General features: G+C 38.6%; 1 protein-coding gene across 1 annotated transcript in view; it reads right to left on the reverse strand.

Annotated features, from left to right (window-relative positions):
• Positions 1 to 6103: 6103 nt before the first annotated feature.
• Positions 6104 to 17758, reverse strand: part of CRLF2 (cytokine receptor-like factor 2) — a 14695-nt gene continuing 3040 nt past the window's right edge. Inside the window, exons 2-8 of the mRNA XM_010295726.1 lie at positions 14390 to 14501; positions 13470 to 13642; positions 11742 to 11881; positions 10863 to 11025; positions 8729 to 8843; positions 7583 to 7667; positions 6104 to 6376 (exon numbers count right to left, since the gene is read on the reverse strand). Of these exons, the coding sequence (XP_010294028.1) occupies positions 6104 to 6376; positions 7583 to 7667; positions 8729 to 8843; positions 10863 to 11025; positions 11742 to 11881; positions 13470 to 13642; positions 14390 to 14501 (1061 nt within the window). The remainder of the gene's footprint in view (positions 6377 to 7582; positions 7668 to 8728; positions 8844 to 10862; positions 11026 to 11741; positions 11882 to 13469; positions 13643 to 14389; positions 14502 to 17758) is intronic.

The raw sequence follows: 17758 nt of genomic DNA on the forward strand, positions 1-17758 counted from the left end.
AGGGCAACAAAGCTGGTGAAGGGTCTAGAGTGCAAGTGTTATGAGCAGTGGCTGAGGGAACTGGTGTTGTTCAGCCTGGAGAAGAAGAGGCTGAGGGGAGACCTTATCGCTCTCTACAACTACCTGAAAGGGGGTGGTGGTGAGGTGGGTGTTGATCTCTTCTTCCAGGTAACTAGCGATAGGATGAGAGGAAATGGCCTCAAGTTGTGCCAGGGGAGGTTTAGATTGGATATTAGGAAAAATTTCTTCACCGAGAGAGTGGTCAAACATTGGAAGAGGTTGCCCAGGGAGGTGGTGGAGTCGCCATCTCTGGAAGTGTTCAAAAAACGTGTGGATGTGGCACTTCGGGACATGGTTTACTGGGCATGGTAGTGTTGGGTTGATGGTTGGACTTGATGATCTTAAAGGTCTTTTCTAACCTTAATGATTCTGTGATTCTGTGATTCTGTGAAAAGGTCAGTCAAGGCCTTGTTTTCTTTTTCCATGGAAAATGCTGACTGCTTGCCCTTGGTATTTTGACAAGTTTAGACCTGCGTGGTTTTTCCAAAATAAATGATTGTATCTAGTCCAGTCTTTCAAGCATTCATTTTCATCTTTGAAGCTCACGTCATTTTCAGGAAAAGGAAAAAAAATCTAAATAAACTATGTTTTGCATGGCTGAGTTTAGTGACTGTAAAAATGTAAGCCACCAAAAAAAAGCAAGGATGGTTTTGAAAGATTTTAGGAAGACACTGTAAGAAACTTCTAGATTCAGAATCAACCATTTTCTCCTCAAAATTGTGCATTTGATAATTATAAAAAGCATAGTTCCAAATAAATTGAAAAACATTAATGTAATTAAAAAAATAAACAACAAAAATAAGGGAAAGCAGAAGTTGCAAGACTGGCTTCAATAAGTCCTGTTACTTGTTTAAAAAAACACATGTTTTTTTAAGAAACCCTTATTCTTCCTCTCACTGAAAATCAGGTATGAAAGGCAAAGCAAACAGTATAGACCTTCAATCTATCAATGTAAATTGGCTCAGCACTGGTATAGATAGCACATAAATTGCATGAGGAATAAATATACAATCTGTTTGTTCTGCTGTTGAGAAAATACAGTTCAATTGGTCTGGACTACCATATGATACACAGTTTCTCCCTTACTGTGGGACATAATTAGGAACAAGACGTAGCATCTGAGGGACTCGTGCCTTTGAAGAATGTGTCAACTTTTGACTAAATAAGAAGGAAGATGTGAAAGTTGCTATGTACCCTTCTTCTCACTGTGGGGAGTTGAACAGGCCTTTTTCTGTGTGGCCATTTAGTTTGCTCATTTGTCGCTAGGCTTACATGAATCACTGCAAGCCTGCTCTGAGAGGTGGGCTACATGGCTGTGTGACCATCTGGGAAAGGGGAAGAGAGGAGGAGAGGAGGGGAGAGAGGAGAGGAGACTGGGCAGAAGAAGAAGTGATGACAAAATGATGGAAAATGGCAGATGAGTGATTAGGGAATTGTGGTGGACCAATATGTGGTTTCTGTCTTAAACATTTTGCAGTTCCAAGGAACCCACACCTCCCTTGGTACAACAGCTCGAACATGTCTTGGTATGGAGTGGACCCCAAGGAAGAACGAGATCCTGCAGAGCAGAGATACAGTGCAGGCGCAATGACTGGTTCTTGCAGAGCAGAGATATGGTGGGAGGTGACACCAAGGCCTGCAGATGTGCTGTTGCCTGTTGCATCAGCCTGTTGCATATGCATGAAGTTTCTTGGAATACGGAGATTGTGGGACTTGGACTGTATAAAAATGACACCATCAGAAGAGAAAAGGGGGACCGCCACCACCAAGGAACATCAAGAGGACCAATGGGATGCCACTGCATCCACGGGTGGTGGTGTCTTCTTTGCTACTCCCCCCCCTTCCCCCTTCCCCCCGCCTCTCTTTCTCGAAGTGTAAAAGACGTGTTGCAGGGGACTTGTTTGTTTAGTTGAATTATTTAGTTAGAGTAGTTGCCGTTGAGTCATTTATGTAACCTCATGCCTTGCATTTTGTATTGTTAAATGGTTAAATTGGTTGGCTGGTGTCGTTTCACCTTAATTCAGTCCAGGGGGATCACGAACTTGGTCGTTGGTCCCACAGGGAGGGAGGTCATCCTAAAGAGCTCCTTTCGGGCTGCGACATCTAAATTGGCGTCACAGACAGGATACCCTTGCGAAACTGAACCAACCAGAAGGGACCAGGGGCCTTAGCACAGCCCCTTCCTTGGGGCTGACAGGACAGAAAGGACAGAGGATCTTGTAAAGATCCACACTGGGTATGTGAACCCACAGTAGGCTGAATATACTGAAGGTCTGTAAAGCCCTACCCTCTCTTCCTGGCATGGCCTGGGCTCAAAAGAATTGGCATGACTCGCAGGCAGTGGTTGACTGGATCAGTCTTTTGGCAAAGGAAAGAAAACTGCAATTGGGGAAAGGAAAGGCAGCAGTCTGTGCCACGTTGGGGGCACCACTAATTGCCGCTCAAGAGGCAGATTTACTAGACCTAGAGAGAATCTTACAGACTAAATTGCAAGAAAATGGACAGGTGTTTGGCGATAGGAGAGAAACGGGCTAATGTTCTCCCGCCGAATCAGACTGTCGGGACACCGCAGCTCCATAGTGGTAGCTATTGCAGCTAATTCTTTCTTTCTTTCCTTTCTTTTCTCTTTCTCTTGCATTTGCGAACCTGTTGTCAGGAAAATAAAGTTACCTGATGCTTGACTCCGTTTTGAGTCTTAATTCTGTTCCCGAGAATACGAACAAAACCTTGCTCCGGTCTATGACCGGCACGTGAGAGGAATCTTCATGTTACTGTCCTTCCAAATAGTCACTCTTCCTGACAGTAGCTGAAAGCAGCAAGCAAGCCTGCTATTCTGTTCAGTAAAGCATGTGGAGTAAAGAGCCCTGCATTTTGCTGCAGAGCTACCCAACACTTTCCTGCAAAATGAGCATTAGGCCAACAGACAGATGCACGAGAAAGTTTCATTTTTATAATGTAAAGGAAGTGCCTCTTGAACAGCAAGGTAATATGCAGCACTTTGTCACAATCTGAGAAGATTAAGAGTTTTGTTGTTTGTCTCTCCTGAATGGCTTGGGACCAAAGTGGTGTCCTGGCAAGTCTATAACCTATGTAAGTTAAAGGTATTATTTCAGTCAATACATCATAAGGTTGAAGCCAACCCTGATATGAAGATGGGATGATTGTTTATACAGCATAATTGAAAGGAAACTGTGTTCTCAAACTTATCTGGCTTGCCATATTCATCTCTGAAGTGCCAGGTCCATCCAAACCCTCTTAGATTTGGTGTAGAAAGCACAAAATCATATGTTTTCAAAAAGATATTTTGTTCCACCCTTCAGTCACTTTTTATTTGGGTCCAGCTTCTCATGCTCTGACTGATCTTCTCACTGATCTTTCACTGAAACCATAGTGTGCCCAGGAGCCCTGGCTCCTAGTTCTTCATGTCAGGAGCTGGGGTAGAGGGTGCCATGGCCACCAGGCATCCTTCCTGGGGAAGCTAGCTGAAGGCCATCAGGGTCTACATCTCATCAGAGATGGGCTACGACAGGCACCAGGAGCGCAGAGCTTGGACTCCCCCAGAGCCCTCAACACCCACAAGCAATGCGTGTTGCTAATTTGATATGTGTCTTGTTGTACTGTGTTTGATACAGTCATCATCAGTATTTGGGGGAGTACCTTTCCTGATGCTTAAATTGAGTTTTTCATCATCGTGTAGACATTTTTCTAGAGTACCTCAAGAATGGGAGTTTTTTTGGGGAAGAAATGTTTTGTTTTGAATTTAAATAATTGCCTGTGTTTTATTCTCTTCATAAGGGAATATTTTAAAAATAAATATTTGAGATATGGGGGCATTTGGTTTTTTTTTTAGTCTGTTACATACAATGTGAATATGGTTGTATACGTACACAAAAAGAACCTTTAAATCTATAAAATATAATACAAGATACTATAGTTTGTACTAAACACTTAAATGACTATGACATTTCAGTTCAGGAACACTGCTTAAACAGCACACTTCAATATGACTTACTTTTTTTTTTCTTCCAGAGTAAAATTTCAGGAAAATATACTAAAACATTTTGAATTCAGACAGAAAAGTATTTGCTCAGCAGAAAATGGTTTAATGAAGGTATCTAGCTAGCTCTGTAGACAACCATATGTATGCATGGTTCAAACATTAAGAAACTAAACAATACATTCTGGGCTTTACTTCCCATTTTATTGTTTGAATCATTACTGGAACACCTACTTATCTGTTGTAAGTCACTGCAACTTCTTTCGTTCTCATGCAATAATGCCAATTTATATCAGCTGAGAAGAGCTGAGCTAGATTCTGTTCATCAAATTATATACAGCTTGCACTAATTTAAAATCCATTGCATTCTTATGGTGCTATTGCATGGTTACCTTTATAAAAAATTTACAGAAATATGGGGTGTAAAAAAGGCTCCCCAAAATTTGCACACATCTGTTTCAGATAGGAAGAGGTAGAAATGTTTTTAAGATTACGGAAAATCCTTTGTTAGCATGTTAATCTTTTTAATGAACAGTCAAATCTGAGGCAATATCAAGAAAAATTTGGGGAATGTGCCCGAACTATCCTTCAAGTTAAGTTTTCCAGTAATTGGCCAGGAAAATTCTGGATTTTTCCTTGTACAACAAACTGGGTTACCTAGAAACAGATTTTGAGACCTAATGATTCATATTACTGTTTACTATTCCCAAGGAGATCTGGAGTTGAATATTTTTAAGCACTGAATTAAAAATATTTTAGTAATCACTGTAATTTTCTGACACGTACAATTTCCAAGTTACACTATAAATTAATCAATGAAAGTATGCAATTGGCAAAGCATAGCCAACTGATAAAGTCATTTAATGAATGACTGACATCCAGGTAAATTACTGGAGCTAATTCAATATATAACCACAGTATATCTACAAGACCTCACCTATATCATAGCTGCTTTTAGCACTTAAACTTTTTTTTTAAATTTGCTTTCAAACAGCAAGTAACCTAAGTGATACAGGGAAGCTCACAGAATAGTCAAGATTTTTGTTCTGAAGGCTAATTGCATAGTATATTGTATTTTAAATTTAAAATTAAACATATTTTAGAAGATGGTATGTTTAGAAAACATTAAAACATAAACTGAGAACAAGACTTGCTGGTCTATGCAATATAAATAATAAGTCCTAATTTGGGTCTACAGCTGATGATTGCTTTAAAAAAAAATTTGAAATAAATGCGACTCTGTTAAATATAAATATTGTTTAAAATGAACCTCAGTTTTCTAGAAGAAATTGCTTAGTCATACAAAGACTGTAAAGATACTGAGGACTTGACCTCAGAGGAGGCCCGTGAAGCCCCGTTTTTGTGGAGGAAGCTGCCTACACAGCACTACTTGTAGGATGAAACGTGACTCAATACCATACACCCTCACTCTTCTGTTCTTAGACATGGGGCTTATTCTTTCTCGTTATAAAGCCTTGGATGCGCGCCATGCAGCACAAAGCTTCACAGTGGAAGAAGCAGCTTACAAAAGCAAGCACTTCTAGTCTGAGGATGGCTTGCAAAGCTGTATCCTATCCCTGTGAAAATGAGTAGTACATGGTCTGGTCTTTGTGAGACAAAGACCATCAGCAGAAAAATCCCTTTATTTTCTATCTTCATCTGGGAAGAATAACAGTGTAGTTTGTACTGCTCTACATAATCCATAAGTGCAAGGACTGAGTCTTGGCTCCGCAAACATGTGTTATGGAGGAGCTCTTGTTCTCTCCTGTCCATATCAGGAAAATGGGGCTCAGTTTAGTCTTAGAGATAAACCCCAATTAGAACAACAAATTCTAACTCTATAAATTATCAGGTATTTGTTTCAAACAGTGAGCACGCCCAAGTGGTCATGACTCCTGGGAAAGAACAGATCTGAAACCAGAGAACACAGCCTAATCTCTTTCTTAATGTGAGTCTACTCATGACAACCTTTTCTATTCAGCCAGTCCCCTAAACTCATCAGGATCTTTTATGTAATTTCCTAACTCCTTCTGCATTATGCAGATTTTATAACATCACATACATGTCGTCATTCATTAAAATGTGAAAGCCAGCAAAAGTAGCTATAGTGTTGGATGTTGGCATCAGGCAGGCAGTCTGAGCTGCGTTGGAGTCATTATTTTCAGGTGCTCCTGAAAAAGTGAGTATTTTTTCCCGAGACCCCTGTTTATCACTGTTCTTCTCATCCTCTTGCTGGCTTTCTGCCTCAATGATGCACTCTGGTTCTTCATATTCTAGCTTGGTTTGCACCACTGCATGATCAGCTTTGTCTATCCATTCCTGGAAAATCAAATTGTTGATGTTGGCAGGAACCGAGATATCAACCAAAAGAAACCTGGCTGTACAGACACTGATTTTCCTTTAATAAAGGCGTCTTTCCTGGATAAGCCACAATGGAGAAGATGAAAAGGAAGTAATACATATAGACAAGCAGGACATAACATAGCAGGACGAAAGAAAGGCAGAATGGCAGGAAAGCAGAGGGGATTCCACAGATGCATACAAACTCACACCTATTGTTGAGACCACATTAAATACATCTTCATTTTTAATCAGGGCCTTTAGAAAACCTTGGATGTGTAAAAAACCTGGTGGACCCTCCTTGATAGACTCACGCATTCTTTGACCCAAGCCCTGACTTAATCTAAATTAAGACTGAGTTTATGTGGAGATTTAGGCAAAATAACATTTCTGTATAGCTTCAGTAATAATTTGCATTCATATTTTTCTTCTTCAGTTCCAGTTTAAAACTATCTTACATATAGAAAGTTTTCAGTTTGTCACTGAAACATTATTACTGCTCTTTGATATTGTCATTGGGTTTGAAAATGTAAATATTTGACGTATCTCCATTCAGAGGAAACTTAGTAGCAAATAAGATAAAGATAGCCCAATTAATACAGAAAAAATGTACATATGTGATGTCATGGACTCAAGAAGCAGTGAGAAAATGAAAGCAAAAACTGTGGTCTATTCATTTGACAGCCAATTTGTGTCTAAAGGTTTAGTGACCTTACACCTCTGTGGCTAAGAGGGGATGTTTCCTACTGTGACTTATGCCTCCAAAGGCACGAGTGCCATCACTGTCTCAACACTAAGTCTCACAGCACTTCACAAACATAAATGGCAAGATCAGGGTGAAGCAAACTCCCTGAGCTATTGTGTGCAGGAATGGATGCAAACACCACAGTGGCATCTCACTGAATATCGTGCCTCTGGACACCCTTAAATTCTTCTCCAGCAATTTCTCTGTCTCTTTCTATAGAAAATGCCTTTTCACAGTGCCAAACCAGCACTACACTGATTATATGAACTCTGGTAGTTGTTCTGTGGATTCTCTTGGTGATGTTGCACGAAGGGAAGGGCTTTTCTCTTGGGTCAGACGGTGATTGTGGTAATGTCTGTGCAGAGCAAGTATCAGTAGCTACTTTCAAATTATTCTCAACACTGCAGAGTTCACAGTCTTGCTAGGAGGGGAACCTTTACCTGGAAATTTCCATTATGATCATTGAAGAGATCAGCAAATATGTATTTTGGATCTGGTATAGCAGGCATGACTGACTTCTGAAGCCTGCAAAGAGGAAAGAAAAATAGAAATTGATGTTTTATTATAGTGTAGTCATTCATACAAAAATCTACTTCGGCACAGTTCTGTAGCCACAAATAAATTTCACATGACAGTACTCTAGGCTTGATTTCTTTTAAATGTGTTCTACAGTCAAAAAGCAGTTATAACACTATAATAATGCCATGAGGCTAAGAGTCATTTTTCTGCTGGATTTTCAACCAGCCCCATCCTAGTACAATCTGGACCCTATACAAACTTCTAGCTAGTCAGCAAGTGTCATTCTGCTCCAAGAAGTAGTTGGTATTTTACATTCCCTGTCCACATTCCCCTAGACAGGAAAGATGGTGCAGCAACCAGCTTTATTGCCTAACTTAATGAACACAAATGTAAACTTGAAACATAGAAGTATAGGAGAAAAAACTCAACCTATGATCTAAAAAGGTTATCAGAGTCCCATACACTTTCAGCTCATTTTCTGAAACGCTTCATTTTTGACTTTTTTCTTCCACTGAAAAAGCCAAAATTTGGGGCTTTGCAGGTTTTGTTTGTTGTTTGATGGCTTGATTTTTAAAAAATTGTAGATTCTAAACATGAACAGAGTCATTCAACTGCAAATCCAAATATTGACATAGTCTTATTAAAGTTGAATGAACTTAAGCTTACTTCAACAAAACACACACTTACTGCAAACAGACATTGAGTCTGATGAAAATTGTACAAAAGAATGTCAGTTCAGAAGAAATAACCAAAATAATTGGCTTCTCAGGATTTAACTAGGTTTCTAAAAAAGAGAAGAAATTAAGTGCAAGCAACAGAATTTTATCCTGAAACTTTATCTTTGACAGGCAGACAGAATTGTTCTGTTTTTTAAAATTAAAGGCCTTGGTGTTTGGAAGGCCAGGATGCATTATCTCTCAAAGAGTAATTAAGCTACTAACTTCTACATCTTCATGATGGCTTCGTTAAACAGATAAGAATTTTGAGTGCTGAAAGACTTGATCCTGAATGATAGCTCTATTTTCATGACATGGTTATTTAGTAGTAACCAATAAAATTATATTTACCTCTGCCATTTACACAGAAGAATCAAGAAGATAAGTATCATTAGAAGCACTGCCAGCAAACAACTTAAAACAATTACTGTGTTTGACTGAGATTTTATATCATCATCACATGAATCTAGGAAGAATCACAAATAAAGTATATGAAGAAATTATTTTTTGCTTTAACAGTAAATATTCCTAATCACGTTAGAACATTGACTTTTCTTTAAAAAAACAAAGCATAAAAGTTTTAAAGAACAAATAAATCAAGTTTAATTGTTCAACTGAAACTGAAAAGAAAAGCCATCCTTCCCCAAATCTTGCAACAAAAGAAAATTGTGCTTATATACCTAAATTGACCTGGTACAGGACAAAGGAGTGGGCTTACAGGCAAAGAATAGAGGTGTTATGAATGAATTGAATATTTCTTCTCATCTTCATCACATTGCATTGACAGGGATACAGCAACTTTGTGCTAAGATCTATATTACATACACCTACTTACAATCACCAAAGCTGCGGGTGCAATTTTACATGCAGCCTAAATGTCTTATTTCCTAAGATAAATTAAACAAAGAAATAGCATCTCCCCCATGCCAGCAAACAAAAACCCAACAAATCACAACTGCTGATACCCAGAAAGTAGCTAATGGCAGGATATCATCTAACACAGAGGTATATAAAATTAATACATTTTTGTACTTTTTGGCATTCTCAGTGTTTTTCCTGAACTTTTTGTAATGTCACCTCAAACTCTTCCTCCTCCTACTGACCTTCTGCTCTCCACACAAATACTATAAAAGCTAAATGGTTATTCATACAGGACATCTGTCCAGCCTGTTCCACCCACCTGCTTTGTTCAGCTTGCCCGAAAGCTACAAGAAAAGTGATCCCCAAGTATGTTATTCAGAGTCTATGAAATTTCTTGAGCACATGATTTGAGCACAAATTTCTTTGTTCATGGCTTCCTCTGCTAGTTCTGGAGTCAATAACAACTCATTGAAGTCATGAAGTGAAGTGCTTGACCCAATGAAGGCATTACACCAATGTTACTTCTGATCCAGGGGCACCCAGGGCATCCGGACCATTAGTCTGTCTCCTGTGTGATTTCCTTCCTTGCAGTTATCTGCTGGCAGCCTCTGGTCAAATGGTCCAGGTAGGGCTGTTGCCTGCTTGCCTCTCGGAGGTACACAGGGAGACATTGTCTTCTGTGTTTTCTAAAGGGCATTTGCCAGCCACGCCTGAGAACATCATTGCAGGCTCACAATCTGCATGGTGGAGGGGGCTTCTCTGGAGGTCAACACTGTGGCTACTACTAGTGTACAGGCTATACATACCTCTGCTCCAGGATTTCATCTCATCTTTGTGTATGCAGGTTTTCTTCAGGTGAGCTAATATCCCATTGCATTTTAGAGAACTCAGATCTCAGTACACTGGACATTTGGGTGTCTCATAGTTCTGATAAAGCCTAGTGGGTGGCATTTTGTGCTTAGCTGATACGATACGAAAGTGTTGGTATGGTGTACAGTCTTTTCTTAACAACAGCAAATCTGTTTTTTGGTTTTGATAACCAGTAGAAATACTGTTTCCATCAAAGAGCTATTTGAAATCAATGGCACTCAGTTAAAAGTGCCTGTCTGGTGGGAAAGTAGTGCTGACACTGACTTTGCTTCCATTTCATCTCTTTTTCTCCATCCTCCCTGTTTTGATCTATCCAGCACACATGAACATCAGACTGCTATAACCTCTGGTCCTGTAGTTCAACTGGATGTATTTTCAAAACAAACTGCCGTCAAAAATTGTGCATCCAGGGTGTTCTTAGGGTTCAGGTTTGATGTTTACATAACGTATGTGGACACAACCCCCCCATGCATCACCTCGCTGTCGTTGGTGGACCCCAGATGCTATTGTGATGCAAATAATGACACTCTTAACTTTGTTGGTTATGGCATAAATTAATAGTATTATGGGCCATCAGGAGCAAAGTAGACAGGAGTTAAACAAGGGCAACTAGACATCCACATGAACTTTCTTTGATAACAGAAGATGGAGCACAATAGTGCAACTTTAATTTGCTGCATGTTCCCAGCTTCTCTTGCAGTCACCCCTTCCCCATTTGTACTTAAACAATATATGAATGTAGCACAGATGTTACCTAATAATGTGCCATTCTTCCAAAACGTTTCTGCTTCCCAGTCACTGCTGTAATTAACTACGTTGCAGTAGGGTACTAGCCTCTTCAGTCTGACCCGGAAAGAATAGCATTTCCTTGGATCAAAGCCTTGCTCTCCAACACTGCAACACTTAGAAGTTCTGGACTGAGAAGGAAAGTGTATCATCATTAATTCTGGTTTTCAAAGCAGTGCTTCAGAATGCTACACTCGGCCATGGTCACACTAGGGCAAGGGATATGCCAACCCAAACCTCAGAACTGCATTTTAACTTCTCTGAATTTTGACTGACTCTTCATTATTCATATCCATCCCTTATTGTCTGATATTGAGTTGAAGGTCACAACAATCATTACATAGTGCACTATGTTGCAGTTGCATATTTATAATATGCAAAGACACTTCGGTCCACAAAATATTTACATGTTACATTTGAGACTGGAAAGATTTAAGTCAATGAAATAATATTTAGAAATACTTAACATCTAACTTCAGAATAAATAAAAATCCTGAGTGATCTCTTTTCTTTCATTCTATTTCATGGTTTTATTCTCCCTTTTTCTCTCTTCTTTTAACTCTACTCTACTTTCTGCTTTTATGTTCCAAAACTCTTCTATTCTGAATATATGACTTTTCCCTTAGATTGTCCTCAGCTCTTTGGGTGGCAACTGGGTATAACTCAAAAAGTAAATGTTTTCTGGCATGGCAGGGATCCAGGATCCTAAAAATCTGTTTTCTGCTACCAGCTCTATTTGAAAATGTAAGATGGGAGAACAATTTGAAAACAACTCTATTTTACATTCTGTGGAGATGCTACTTTCAGGGCCTTCCAATGCTGATTAAAAATGCCATGTCCAACTCACTTGCCAGTCTTTGTCAAACTTGCTTTTGTATTGAAGCTCCAGTCTCAAGCACTTCACAGCTCGCTCTGGTTTATTACAGCTTACAGTAACAGTGTCCTCTTTCCAGAAGAAGGTCACATTTTCTGGTCGATTAGGCTTTACTAAGAAAAGAAACAAATTACGCTCTAGTCCCTTAAAAAGAAGTGCTTTGCAGTTAAAATTATTGTTATTCCTTCCTCGTCTCAATATTTCTCTGAGTAGGAAATGAAGGAGGTGGATTTTCTTCTTGAAGAGCTCACTTTTGTAGCTGACCTCCCTATTAAACATCAAGCCAGAGATTTACACCACAACACTGTTCACCATTTGAGGTGCCACATTCAAAGGTAGATACTATATCATGTCAGGAACTTATTGCAAATACTTGAGGAAGGACTCCAGTCTCTTCGTACTCCCTGCAATCAAAAGAAAGAACGAGGCTTCTTCATTGGAAAGGCACTGACAAATTCAGTACCGTAAAACCTACAAGACACACTTGTGCAGCTGTTTGAGGCTATGTGGGATATGGTGGGGCATCTGTAAAAAGCACTGGGTGCCTACCTATGCACAACTGAATATACCCCTCACTGTTTTCAGATGGTCTGAAGAGCATGTGATGGTTTGATCTATGTAGCTGGTTGGTCTTCAGTGGTGGGAAATAAAGGGGTGAAAAGAGTGTTATGTGCTTTCTCAATCCTTCTGGTTGCCTTTTTTTTATTATGAAAATTCTGCCTTCCTAATTTAAAGACTTATGTCTGATCCTTGATATTTGTTCTTTGTTACCTAACCCTTTTGAAATTAATTTTAGTATCAGTGCATGTTTAATAGCCAAAATTAAAGAATGAGGTTTCAGCTTTCCATAATTTACCAGATATTAGCAAAATTATGAGATATAAAAATAGTCTCAAAGATAGATGTCTTGACAGGTTTTTTAAATCCCTTTTGCTAAAACATTATTAATAAATGTTAATAATGTATTTGGAATATATATATATTTTCAGATAATTCTATGTTGTATATTTTCTGTGTGTTATTTGTCAGAAAAAATCCCTCCACTTTAAATGCTTTAACTATGTGCAATTCCAGAAGATTTTGATAAACTAATCTCACACTAGATGTCAAATACGTATTTGGGAGCAAGGGGATTTAATAAAAACAGGAACATCATCTCTCTACTACTAGGAGGAAGTCTCTTTTATGCTGTCAGACTGTACCAGAGCCATTCAACTAATTTCTATTGACATCTGGTGATGGTTTTATGGCAGCCTCTTTGATAAGAAGTAGTTTGCCACCTCACATCCCATGAAAGATGGCAAAAGAATGGAAAGTTGAAAATACAAGACCACACAACCAGCACTAAGACAAGAAACTATCAACTTTTATTCATTTTCCTGATATGAATACTGAGCAGGCCTGCACTAAACTAAGCACACCCATATATTTTAGTATTTTCATTCTAATTTTGAAACTGTTTTGGGAGAAAGCTGACTGTCCCATGTAATCTGACTTAGTTGCAGCTGCACACAGGCCTCTGTAATTACTAATGACAGCAAGGGATGAAAATCAAGATGAAATAACTAAAGTACGGTTTTGACACACACACTAGTAACAATTTATAAACAAATATAACTGATTTCTTCTCAAAGTAAGGACAACTAGAGAATCAGTGCAGTCACTAGTACTACTGCAGTAGTTGTAATTTTACATACTTACTATAAAAATCAGATTTTAGTCTTTTAGAAAAAAGCTCTTCACTTCCATTGCTGTTCCTGATAGAGATGGCAAGGGTGGGCCCTTCTGTCTTAAAAAGACATCCAGAATTATAATCTTGATCAAATAAATAGGTGGGACATGGCTTCCAAACTTTGTGCTTGCCTTCATCAAATCTACAAATGAAATAATATTGGTGAATGGAACACTCTTACCAGTTAACACAAGTTAATTACTTTTTGTTACTGTTCTTTCTTTTTTATTTCTTCCTTTTTTTTTTTTCCTTTTTCAAATGCTCCTACCAAGGGAAGTCTGCATATAGAATTTCTTGAAGTGGCAAATTTCATAGTGGTGTGAGGGAATTCATTACCCAAACCTCATTGACTTTCCAGCCCTGGGTTTTGATGTAGTCTGAAATTATCAAGTTTCCTTCCTGTTGTTATATTGTAAAAAAAGAATGACTTACTCAAATAGATATTTTCATGAACCTGTTTCCAAGATGGTAGTGTTAAAAGTTCTTTCACATATACCACCCAAAAAGAAAAAGGAATGTCAAGCACTATGACTGTCTTTAACCAAAACATTAAATTTCTGTTAGTCATTAATGTCAGTTAATAAGGAAAATATACACACATATGTGGAAAAAACACTTTCGACAGTCTAATTAGCATTAGCATTTAGCATAAGGACAGAAGAGGGACAAATCTTTCATATAATGTCTGTTGTGACTACTCAGCAGGCTTATTGATTTGTACACTTCTGTAACAGGTTGTGAATATATTCACAGGTTTCATGCTGGATGATTAACAAATGTTAAAAGAATTTTCAGGTACCATTCACAGAAGACTCAAGTGGCCTTAGATATTTCAGCCTCCCAAAGTAAATCCTTTAAGAAGGGAAGAATAGGCATTGTCAATACTCACGTATAAGAAAATGACACATTCTCACTGGGAAATAGTTCTCTTGCTGCCCATGTGATCTGCATCTTCTCATTATTGAAATTTATTATTTTGGTGCTGATGGCATGTTTCAGACCTGCCCAGGACATTGACAAAGAATATGATTCCAGCATCCCTTGACATTGGTAGGCAATCAGTATTTCAAAGATATGCATGCAATAGACTCAGATGATCATAAAATAAAAAGACATAAGAATATATAAAAAATGCAAGGAAACAGAGTAAAATAACCTAGAGAGGTTGAAATTAGAATTTCAAAATAGCAAAATGAAAGCATACGCAGCAACACCAGAGAGCACCCCATGGTCCCTGGGCCAAAAGGTATAGACTGGTTCACATGTATGCAATGCATAGGGCCTATACCTTGAGGCCAAGTTTCCCCCATAATACCTGCTAAGGAAAAGTATTTGGGAACTAATGCCCCACGGAGCCTCTGTCACTGTCAAATATTTACTGTAAGAAACAAGGGACTAACACCACCGGTCCAGACCCATAGGAACCCGGAGCAGATCAGCACAAGTAAGTATACTGCATATTTGATCTATGTGGTTCTGGCCAACTCCACCTTACAGACAAGCAACATCGTTTAATGCCCTCTGACTGGACACAGATATTATTTCCTCTCCTGACCTTCTCTTTGTTATAGCTCTTGCTAGGGACACAGGTATTTTAACTCTGTGTCCATCAGGATTCCAGAATCAGACACTGAAGACAAATCTGACATTGAAAAATGGAGAAATTAAGGTGGCAGAAGGATTAGAAATCCATTCTATATCAAGGAGAAGGACAAATTCTTTATTTTGCTTTCTATAAGATGTGAAATTATATTTACCTGAATGAACAAAGAGGAAGAAAATGCATCTTCAATATCAGCAAGAAACCGCCTGAGGGTAAAATTTGCAGACTGGTGTCTGCAGAAACGAAGTGTCTATCACTAAAAACTTTTGCTGGGCTATACCTGCCTAGCAGAAGAATAGATGATTTTAGCTTTGATTGCTGTCTACATTTTATGCTATTCTGGACTTTTGAAGGGGTTTAAATTGGAAAAATTTTAAAACATTTCTTATGAGCTTTTTATCACATACAGTGATCCTGAATGTTGTAGGAAATAAGGCCTAACTATCCCCATGGTTGCTATCTTCTGCTCAGTAATCAACGCTAAGAATGTGGGAAAGGCATGTGGGTTCAAGTAACTATTGGCTATATCTCTGCATCTACGCATTTCATGACTTCTGTAATTAGAGTTAGTCAAAACATTTTTGTATCGATGTAATTGTGTTGTAACATGTTGTTTTGTCAAGATCTTTCAAGAGACAGTTGTGACAGAAATCCAAGAGACACTGGATATATGTAGCTTGCAGGTCCCCACTTTTGTGATTCATGGAGCTCTGGTAAAAGAGGTTCTGCTCTTACTCAAGAGAAGGACTTGAAAATAACTCCTCCATCTCCCAACTGATGCCTGCAGGCTTGTTCTGTATTGTTTTCTCAAACTGAAAACCTCATGTGTTTTCCTGAAGAATAGAGAAGTCAGTACTATTACATGCTGAAACAAAAACAGAACTTCAGAACCTCAAAAGCTGTCATATAATTGAATTTTATCCACAGTTCTACCTCCGTTACAAGAAACTACCTAGCTCTTGCTTCCTAACTCCTCAAGCCCTCTGTAAGTCTCCTCAGCAGGCCTAAGAGATGATCTTGTCTTTAACTAAAGCCACTAAGAAATATGATGGCAAAGTGCCTAACAGTGGATTCTTGGTCTGCAATTGCACTAACACATTTTAACCTTTCTGTACTAAATTCTAGCATGGTTGTGCTGTGCAACGTCTAGTGTTATGCTTGATGTAACCAAAATCCAGATGTCTACTTGGACTTAGATTTTCTATAAAGACAGCGTATATGAGTGTAAAATTACATGTTCTCCTTCTTTAAATAAAATTATCATTATAAACATAAAATAAATGTGCAGAATACTGTACTGTCCTGAGATCATTTTTATGAGTATAGTAGAATGATCCTTTCAAGTCTCTTTAGAAGCAACAAAATAGGTACAAGCAGTTGGCCCAGGATGCAAAAGGTCTGCTTGCATTGATTTCTAATGTTAGGCAAATGGTGCGGGTTGGGTTTATACATTAAACTGGTCTCAGGTTGCTCAGTACTGTAGAGCTGCTAGTATCTGAAGTCTGAAGGGAACTGTAAAGAAAAGAGGTAACTTTACTGGGGAAAAGTAGGTGATTGTAAATGTCAAAAGATCAGTAAAATTTTGTGGGATCTTGTAGAATTTGCTATGGAAAACAGCTCTAATCGCCCTGGGGTGTTCAGTCACTTTGGTCACAAGAGCTGTACAGCTACAGAAAAAAGGGAGGAAGAGGAAAAAGGGAGCTTATAACCTAAATAGGCAACACCATTAAAAGGAGGAGAGGAAAAGCTTGTTTTAAATACCTCCAAGACAGAAATACTGCAATGTTATGAGTTTTATCCCTCCAAGTTCAGTGGTAAAATAATATTGTACTGCTTAGTCTTTCTGAGTTATTTTTTTCTTAATGGGCAGTATAAATAACTTTTTAAAAAAATATGTTTATAGGGAAACTGGTGAAATTAACACAGATAGTACTGGTTCATTAATTGTGAGAGAGAGCACACAGAATTTACCCATGCAAAATTTTTGTTTACACCTGAGAAAAACTATGGTGTCAGTATTTACATTGAATTTACCTCTGATGTGTGCTTGGGAAGCCCCTTGAACCTCTGGCTATGTATCCCACAACACTGACACAGCTATCAGAGAAATAAAATTTTGGTGAGGTGGTAACCTACCCTTTCTTCTCCTTACAGGCCAGTTCTTGAAATCCTTTTTTGGGATGCCACATTTTGCCTCAATTCCAATGCAAAAAGGACATTAACATCAAAACCGTGAGTCCCATAAATTTCCTTTAATGGGATATTCGATCTCTTCAAACTCGCAGTTGATGCATGGTTGCATCTAGAGATGGATAATAAGGAAACCAGAGGGACCACACGGGATTTCCACACAGTAAGGAGTGGCCACTAAGTTAAACCTGAGGGTCTGATCTGACTGGCCTGTTGGAAGGCAACAAAAGTCACCAATTCATTCTGAACCTTGGACAACACTCATTAACCTCTATTTTTTCAGTTATGATAGCTCTATACGACTTACTAGAGGCTGCAATTCAGAGATGCACACTAAATCTTGGGTTTGGCAATACATATTTTTTTGGATGACAGGGAAGAATATCCGTTTGGCTCCAGTCCTGCAGTGATTTATTGATGGACTTAATTTTGCATGCTCTGAGTAATTCACTTGACTTCAGCAGG

The sequence above is a fragment of the Phaethon lepturus genome, unplaced genomic scaffold, assembly GCF_000687285.1.
Source record: "Phaethon lepturus isolate BGI_N335 unplaced genomic scaffold, ASM68728v1 scaffold141, whole genome shotgun sequence".
In the NCBI taxonomy this organism is placed as follows: domain Eukaryota; kingdom Metazoa; phylum Chordata; class Aves; order Phaethontiformes; family Phaethontidae; genus Phaethon; species Phaethon lepturus.